At 52.9% G+C, this 9076-nt stretch overlaps 1 protein-coding gene across 13 annotated transcripts in view; it reads left to right on the top strand.

The window, feature by feature from the left end:
• The first annotated feature begins 5708 nt into the window (after nt 1-5708).
• Nucleotides 5709-9076, top strand: part of HSPG2 (heparan sulfate proteoglycan 2) — a 98522-nt gene continuing 95154 nt past the window's right edge. For all 13 annotated transcript variants that reach the window (XM_073233372.1, XM_073233371.1, XM_073233373.1 and 10 more), the window contains exon 1: nt 5709-5870. In XM_073233372.1, the coding sequence (XP_073089473.1) occupies nt 5808-5870 (63 nt within the window). In that variant the 5' untranslated portion in view covers nt 5709-5807. The remainder of the gene's footprint in view (nt 5871-9076) is intronic.

The raw sequence follows: 9076 nt of genomic DNA, 5'->3' as shown, positions 1-9076 counted from the left end.
AAAGTCTTTCAACAGCCTCCTGGGCCCCTCCCAACAGGGCAGGAATTTATCATGAACAATTGAACAAAGCCGGGAACTCGGAGGGAGAAGGCCCAGGACATTCCAAACGGATTTCTCTCAAGCTCCACAAGACATGTGGGAACACTGCAGAAGACTCATAGCCTACCAAGAAAAGCATGAAAGGAATGGAAAATCTGCCCAGTAGGAAGGGCAGTGCAGGCCGGAGGAAGGAACCAGGGGCCTGGGGTCAGGAGGCCCGCCTGTGCCACTCATAACCCTGCAAGGGGCCTCACAACCTCTCTGGCCTCAGATTTGTGGTCCTTAGAAACTGAGGGAGCTGCAAACATAAACACATGGACACATACATATCCATTCATGGCAATGCTTTATTAATCATAACCACCTGGAAACAGCCCAAATATCCAACAATAGGATAGGGTTAATGAACTATGGTATGTTGATGAGACACACTACCAGTTACGGGAAATAGTATGTGCAAAGTCACTCTGGGTGCTATTCAAAGTAGCTGGCCCATGTATTACTAATGGTTACCATCTGCAATAAAGAGCTTTTACCAGAATGTAAATCTACCTGCTGCTTCCAATATGGAACAAGGATTGCAAGAAGAAAGATTGTCAGCGGAGCGCAACAGAGTGCTTACTAACACGCTTGATTTACCCACTGAGCAAGCTTCTTATCTCATCTCATACTGTAGTAAACAGTTTGGGGACTGGCATCGATCCACAGAGCCATTTTTAAGTAGCTCTGGTCTTTACTGACACATTGAACTGTGTTTATGAAAAGAATGTTGAGAAAAGCAAGACATGAAATTGTACACATACACTGATCTCATGAGGTAAAAGGCACAGGTGTACAGTGCCAGAGGAAGGGAAATGAACGTTTATGGAGCTCTAAATACGGGCCCCACCTAGAAGTCTTCTTTAGCTGAAGCAAGGGTGTGTGGGCAGGAATGTGTGGGGGTACATGGAAACCATAAGCATTCCAGCCTTGCTGGAGGGGAACGGCGGGGGTGGGGAGAAACATGAGTGACAAATTCAAATTATAGAGACCATTCATGGTCAGCTCAGGAGCTCGGCTCTGGGGCAGTATCTGCAAAGTGTATTACAAAAACACCAGCCTGGTGAGAGGTTAAAGGCTTTTTCTGTAAAAACAAGCGGGCTTCCTCCTGGGGTATGCTGAGGACTGCTGGACTGAACACAGTTCGACAGAAGACTTAATCAGAGGCCTGCTCAGAAACTTTCCTGTGCTGGTGTCCCTTGAAATGCCTAAGTGTGGGCAAGACTGCAGAGTCTCTAAACTTCTTTACCAGGGTACCCCTTTCCCAGCGAGCATCTCAGAGGGCAGGTGACTCATGAGCCACAGTTTGGATACCCTGCCCTGGATCTGGGACCGAAGGCAGGAGCTCAGCAAGACAGTGATTGATAATGATAAGCGGGTGGTAGACAGACATTAGAGCGGGTAGAGGGGCCAAATCCAAGGCCATTTTCAGAAGAGTCCTCACCCCACTGACTGGTCTGAGTTGAGAATAATTGAGGCGGAGGCAGAGTCGTGTATGGTTGAGAATGTGAGTTCCAGAGCAGACAGATAAGGATGTGAGTCCTACTCCACCGTGTGTGATCTAGGTAAACCACATCATCCCCTGGGCCTCAGTTTCTTTGTCTGGAAAAGGGCCGCAATAAAATGCGCAACAAAGACTGTGCTCAAATGAGAGTCCATATTAATCAAACAGTGAGGGAAGTTTATCTTTGCTCTGAGTACAAGCCAGAAGGGGGACATTTATACCTAATACCATGCTTGAACCAACTTGTTTTCATTCAAGAAAAATCATGCAAGTGCCAAGTCCATGCCAGGCACTGTGCTCTTCACAGGGGATGTAGTTGGAAACAAGACAGAAATCAGACAGTTGAACTCTCTGCCTTTATTATGCCTCATATTAATCAATGATCTTCCAAATCATTGCAATTGTCAAAAATGTTAGGAGAGGAGGAGCATGGGGAACAGGGTGAGTGGTGAAATAGAGCAGGGGACATGATCTACCTTGGAAGGTCAGGGAAGGCCTCTATGGTGGCATGATGTTTGATCTGATTCCTCAAAGAGAGAAAGGTGAAGGGGGTGAATGTTGAATGGGAAAAGCAACTTAAGAGAAGGAAGAATATATGCAAAGACCATGTTGGAGGAGCGACTGGCAGGAGAAACGGACGGGAGTGTAACTTGCCAGGTCTTGCAGAGTCCTCTCTCTCTCCATGGGAACTTTTATTGCCTGTTTTGAACTGTGTCCTGTTCTTCCTCTTCACATCATCTCCTTTTTTCCTCTCCTCCTTCCCCACTTCCATTCAATACCAATTTCCTGTTTCACATTCTCACCCAAGGACGTATCTTTACCCTGCCAGCATCTGTTTTCCCACACAAACATCAAAACCCTTGCGCAAAATAGGTGTTTACTTTCATTATGAAATGAATGCAGGACCACAGCTAGCCCTTCCAGTGCCTTTGTTCATATTAGCACAGGGCATCCCCTCTAGGAAGACAGAGCGCCACCATAGGAACCATTTGGCTGCATATCCTTGTTCAGTGAACAGCCTGCCCAACCAACCACTGCAGCCCTGAATGAATGAATGAATGAATGAATGAATGAATGTGAAACAAGGGAGAAGCTCTGAGGCAGGGAAAAGATTCGTAATGGGTGTGGAAGCCAGGAGAAACTGAGTCCTGTCAATTTTGGAAGGGCAGACAGGTGGCCCACAAACTGACGACTGGTTCCAGAAGACCCCCAACTTCTGTTTCTCAGAAGCCAGATTGTTCGGCTGCTTTTGCCTATCCAAACTATTGTAGTCTCTCCTTATCTAGAAACCTTGTACAAGACTTGAGTTATTTCTCTCCAAAAGAGTGTGCCAAGCACCCTGAGCTATGAATACATACAGTGCGATTATAGGCGCCTCCTGGGCTCTGCAAAGTCCAGAAGGCCTTGCCTCTGCTCCTTTTCTAAGCCATATGAGGAGATAGGCCCAAGACAAAGCAACTTGAGAACATTTACTAAAGATATCAAGGACTGCAAAATAAAACAGAGGCGGCCAAATCCCTTAGTGAGAAAAAGAGGATGCAGAATAAATAGGTGGATGACCAATCCTCAGGGTGGGTGCAGTTACTCTGAAAGACTTTCTAGACAGGCCATATTTTCCTGCCTTCTGTGTCAGCCCAGCTCCTTCCACTCTCCAGGCAGCTTTACCATCCTTTTCCTCCCCTAAACCTCCTTTAGGAAGCAAGACTTAGAGCTTGGGTTTAGTCTTGACCAAACATCTACAAAGGGTTGCTTGTTCCCTCTTCCCTTTGCTCATGAGCAAATCATCTAAGAAGCCAAAGCTCTGGGATTTAAAGGGCCCGAGGTAGCTTACAAAATGCGATTTGTCACGGATGCTGACCCTCCACAAACCGGCAAGGCCTTGGAAAAATCCCACCACCAAGGCTGGCCACCTGCCAGCTCTGAAGTCAGTGGAGGCAGTAAGCCTTCTCCATCACCAGGGAGTCCCGAGTACAAGGCTGCACTCCCCCATGGGACTGGAGATCCCTGGGGAGGGGGCTGCGTCTGGCCTTCAGACTGGGAGCCACACAGTGGGTGCAGATACTGCTTCTCCGTCAGACAGGCGCCCCAAGGGCAAGGTTGTTCTCCTTCTTCAGATTACCAGCTTACCCCGGAACAGGAGTAAGAGAAATGGCTACCACTGACTTAGTGCTTATTATGTGCCTGAAACTTCTCTTTTTAGGAAATAAGTCTATTAATTCATTTAAATTCTCATAACAACACTATGAGGGAGGCCTTAGCATTATTCTCTTTTCTAGATGATGACACTGAGGCATTGAAAAGTTGAATGATTTGGTCATGACTGCACAGTGAGATGGTGGAGACATTTTCCATCAGACTGAGAACAACATGAGGACAGGGACTACATCCTTCCCCTTCCCTCCATCAGATTAGGGGTTCACCAAGGGCCACCAGTGGGCATCCTTCCTTGGTCCACCCCATCTCCCTGTCTAGAGCAGAAATAGACCTTATTCAGCATTGTGCCTAGCATCTGGGTTGGGGCCAGGGAATTAATTGAACACTGTAGATGTACCTCTAACCCTTACAGCTCTGAGCTGGTCCCCCAGAAAGAAGTGGAGAACCCAGGCTTTTGGAGATGGGGCATCTACCTGGGCTGGGAGTCAGGATGTCAGGATTATCTCAATCCCCCAGGTGCCCAGAGGGGAGGCCCCCAGAGTGCCTGGGAGCCTGCAGGCCCCTATCACAGGGAACATGCCTTCCGGAGGCAGACCTGGTGCCACCCAGTTAGCTGGGCATTTCCTTCTGTCCACAGCTCACCTCACTCCTGGCTGCAAACCCAGCCATGAGTCTCTGGAACCTAGCAACTCTCACAGGGAACAATGGAAAGTTCAGTTTTTATTCTCCTCCTTTTATCATTACTCAAAAAGTTTTCCTTGCTACACACAAACACACACACACACACACACTCACTCACTCACTCACTTTCTTTCCACCCATTAGCCTGGGTTGCCCTGGAAATTTTCAGGCTGAAGGGAGACCTGAGAGTAGGCGGTGGAGCGGCCAGTGGCATGGCCATGTGTCTGTAGGGCTGTGTCGCAGGAGCATCAGGGATTGTGATTTACCGCCCAAGCATCTGTGACTGGGGCTTTGGCAGGGTCTGTCTGTGTCTGGGCCTGAGAGCGTGAGTTGGTGTGTCTCTGGCACAGAGGCTGTGATTTATGTGAATCAAAGCTGGTCTGTGAGCGATTTCTGTGGAAAATGGCATGTGTGGGAAGGCAATTCAGTTCACTATTGAGTGTCCACTCTAAGGCACTGCGGTTAGTGTGTGAGAAAATGTAAAAAAAAACAGGCCGATATGTGCGTGAGAAAATTATGTTGGCCTGTGTGTGGACTGTGAGCATCTGTGAGGAATCTGCGTGAAAAACATGTCTTTACGTTTCCTATCTGGGAAATTCATGCGAGTCTCTGTGAAAATGTGAATATGAACATGAGCGCCTGAGTATGTGTGAAAGTTGTTTCCGCTGTGTCACCGGTGAAAAATTTGAAGGGCTAAAGTGGTCTTTTGAGTGTGTGAAGGCTGTCGGTACGTGAAAGCTGGGTGCTAGGGTATGAGTGTGCCCAGTGGCCCCGGTATTGGCTGAGTGCTTCAGTGCCCGAGAGGTGTGAGTGTGGAAGTGCTCTGGTGAGCCCAGGGTGTCTGTGGACGTGCCCATGTGCGCGTGTGAAAGCTGCTTGTGAGCGCCCTGTGCGTGAAAGATGCATGCGTGAGTGCGTGGTGTTCCGGAGGGTCCTCGGGCGTGTCCGTGCGAGGAGTCACGTTGGTGGACTGCGAAGGGGTGTGACAGGGACTTAGGGGCCCGGGAGTCCGTGGGGGCGTGCGGGAGCCGCGCGGGAGGACGGCGGGGCCCCGGCGCCCGTCCCATCGCACACTCCAGGCCGGGTTTGGCGGGGAGCCGGGTGGGGGCGCGGCCCGCGGGGAGGGGGCTGGGGGCCCAGACAAAGGCCCAGTCAGCCGCGCGGCCCGCTCGGCTCCAGCAGGCGGTGCCGCGGCCTGGGGGAGGGGCCTAACGCCCCGGGGCGGGGCGGGGCGGGGCCTTGCCCGGGGGCGGGGCGGGTAGCCGCGGGAGGCAGGGGTGGGGGTGGCGAGCGGCCAGCGCCGTCCCGAAGACTCGGCGGGCTGGCGAGAGGGCGGCTCCGCGCGGGCGCCGAGCGAGCGAGCGAGCGAGCGAGCTGAGCCGGCCTGGCCATGGGGCGGCGGGCGGCGGGCGCGCTGGTGCTGGCGTTGCTGCTGCACGGGCGGCTGCTCGCGGTGAGTGTGCGGGCGGAGGGGCGGGGGCGCCCGGAGTCGGCTCTCCGCGTCCGCCCGCTCGGCGGGGCCCCGAGGCTGCGGAGCTGGAACTCTGGCCCGGGACGGCGGCGCACGCCGGACACCCCAGACCCGCTCGAGCGGCGCCGCCCTCAGGGGTGAGGCTGTCCCGAGGGGCGTCCAGGGAGCCCTCCGTGGGCCCGGGGGCGGGGCCGGCCGGCGTGGGAGCCCGTGGGGCGCCTGGCCACGTTGTCCAGTCTCCGAGTCTCGATAGGCATGGCCCGGCCTGCCATTCCTGGGGACCAGGCAGAAAACTTCAAGCAGGGTGGGAACCTGGCAGAGCGAGGGCACCCCTTTGCCAACTTGGAAAAGGGGCACTCACTGGTGATGGGTACCCTGTCAATCCTCACTGGAAGTTTACCACTCTGTGTGTTCCCTTGGGAGCGTAGTAACTAGACAGGCACAAGTAAAGAACCATTTAGAACCCAGCTGAGGCTTGTGTGAAACACTCATGGGCCCTGGAGTGCTACAGCCCAGGACTTGAATCAATTCCTGCTTTCCTTGGGTAACTGTGTGACCTTGGGCAACCTAGTTAACTTCTCTGAGACCATCCCACATACCTAAAGGGAACTCAAAGTGCATGGCTTCAAAGTGTATAGCCCAAAGGTGAAGGGTAAGACTGGATGCAGTGTGCATGAAAGTGCCTGGTGCTGGGCCTGTTATGTGGCACATAAGACACTCAGTGGACCTGTTTCCCCAGCTTTCCTCATAGCTCTTCAAGGGGTAGGGGTGGCAGACCCCTCCGGCCCAGTCCCCTGCTCTGAGCAGGATGGGCCCATGCAAAGGAAAAGAGAATCTTTGGCCAGGAGAGGCTCTGAGGACCTGAGTGAACTCAGAAGGGAGGGGCTGAATCAGTGGGAAGGGAGCTGGTGGCCGATGTGGGTGGGGGCACATCTGGGGAGCTGGGCCTGCCTTGGTGAACCACAGAGCTGCCCCCACCCTCTTTGAGGTGGTCCAGGCAGTCCCTGTCCCCATTCCCCTGTTCTCAGAGCCAAGAGAGGGACTTTTTGAAGCTGGCCAGTGTCTACCCTGTGACTGAACCCCTGTCTTTGCCTTGCTGGCTCCCTCTCACCTCTGAGTCACTCTTTAACTCTCACTGCAGATTTGACCCCCCTCTCCTCCCTTGCCCCACCCACCCAGAACCTCTTCTACCTCACCCCCTATGGGCAGCTTCCTTAATCTACTATCTCAGCCTCTCACCCCAACACCCATCCAGTTGCTCCCCAGTCTTGATTTGAACTTGGAGGGCTAAAACTTTACTTTTCCAAAAAGTAGGCACCAACCTAGCACACGGAATGTCTTCCTTTTCTGCCCCTCTCCCACCTCTGTCCCCTGATAAGGGGCTCTAGGCTATATGGGTTCTACAGTGGCAGGAGTGGGGACAGGCAGTGAACTACTTGCTGTGTGCTGAAGAAATTTCCACAGAAATTCCCAGATTGCAGCCAATCATCTCATTCACTTGGTCATTTAACACATCTTCATGCGGCAGCACTGCATTCCATGACAGCAGGAGTTCAGAGGTTCATTCACTAAGCAGATATTTGCTAAGCACCTCCTAGTACTAGGTGCTGGGGCTTATGGGTGAGCAAGAACTGACTTTGTACTGAGATGGGTAAACAGGCAGCTCTGATCTTGTGGGATTATACTACTTCTCATCAACCACACCGAGGTCACCGTCCCATCCCAGTGGGAGAGGGCTGGAAAGAGCTGTCTTTGGAGTCTGAAGGAACCTAGTTTAAATCCCAGCTGTACCATCGTCTAGCTATATGATCAGGGGTGAGTTCTTCTCTGTGAGTCTCAGTTTCCATATCTGTAAAATGGGGGTAAAAATGACATCAGGTTGCTAGCCCAGTGCCCCAGCAAGCCTTGGGCACCTCCTTGTCCCCTGCCCATCATCTCATCTGTCCTTCAGTCCACATCCACAAGCCAATGGTGAGTGGGTGAGGGTAGAATGGTCCTGAGGGAGCTCAAGACCTCACTGGGGACAGGAGACAGAGGAAACAGTGATCTGTGATTAAGTGTGGGAGTAATTTAAGTTCAGAGGAGGTGGGGAGGCTTGCTGGGGAAGGGGCCAGGCTTGGGTGACTCAGGGCCTTGGCCTGCTGACCCTTTTTCTTCCTGTTGAGGCCTTAGCCCTTCCTTTCTTGGGGCCAGCCCTGCCAGGAGACAGGAGTCTTGAGGGGGCTGTGTTGATTACGGTATTTTCCAGGGCTGTGGAGGGAAGTCACTGAGATACCTGTTTCCTGCCTCAGCTGGGTTTCCTTGCTAGGGAGGCTGTGGGCGGGCGGAAATGGAGGAGCCTTCCCTTCCCTCAGGGGCAGCTGTACCTCAGCCCTTCCCTTGACAAAACTGGCCTCCTCCTCCCCCCCTCAAGCCCCCTTGCTCCAGACCTGCAGCTGGGAGGGAGTTGTGAGGGTACTCTGGGGATTTCCAGAGGGAGGGCTGCAGGTCTGTCCACAGTGGCTGAGGCTTTCCAGAGAGGAGGAGGCTGGAAGGGGTAGAGATAGACACCACCACCCCCATGCCTGAGGCTGAGCTCCCTGTGTCTGGGAAGCCGTGGCCCCCGCCTTGCTTGGCCCGGGCCTGTTCTCAGTCCGAGTACAGGCAAGTTGGGATCTGTGGGTCTGAGGCCCAACTTGGGAGATGGGTGGAAGGAAGGTGGCAGAAGGTGACTGGGTTCAGTACTTGGAGTGGTGGGGAGGGAGGCTCTGGGGTGCCAGGCCAGATGATAACGAAGTAATATGGGTAGTTCACATTTATCAAGTGCCCACTATCTGCTAGGTATGAAATTTCTCAACAGATCCTTACGTATTCCCCTGCTCAGAACCTCCCTGCACTCCCCATGTTGTTCAGGCCCAAGCCCCTGACTTAATATAGCCCACGAGGTCCTACGAAATCTGGCCTCCCCGACCCCGCTCCCTCTCGAATCTCTCCTCCTGCCAATTTCCCCTTGCTCACTCCACACCACACTGGTCTTTGCTTACTGAATGTGTCAAACACACTCCCACCTTAGGGCCTTTGCATCTGCTATACCTTCTGCCTAGAATGCTTGTCCCCCAAATATCTGCCTGACCCTCTATCTTACTTCTTTCAGGTCCCCGACTCTGCCCAGCATCTGCTGTACCCATGCACCTTCATTTTTTTCTTAT

The sequence above is a fragment of the Manis javanica genome, chromosome 4 (genome assembly GCF_040802235.1).
Source record: "Manis javanica isolate MJ-LG chromosome 4, MJ_LKY, whole genome shotgun sequence".
Classification (NCBI taxonomy): domain Eukaryota; kingdom Metazoa; phylum Chordata; class Mammalia; order Pholidota; family Manidae; genus Manis; species Manis javanica.
This window is presented reverse-complemented; position numbering and strand designations above follow the sequence as displayed.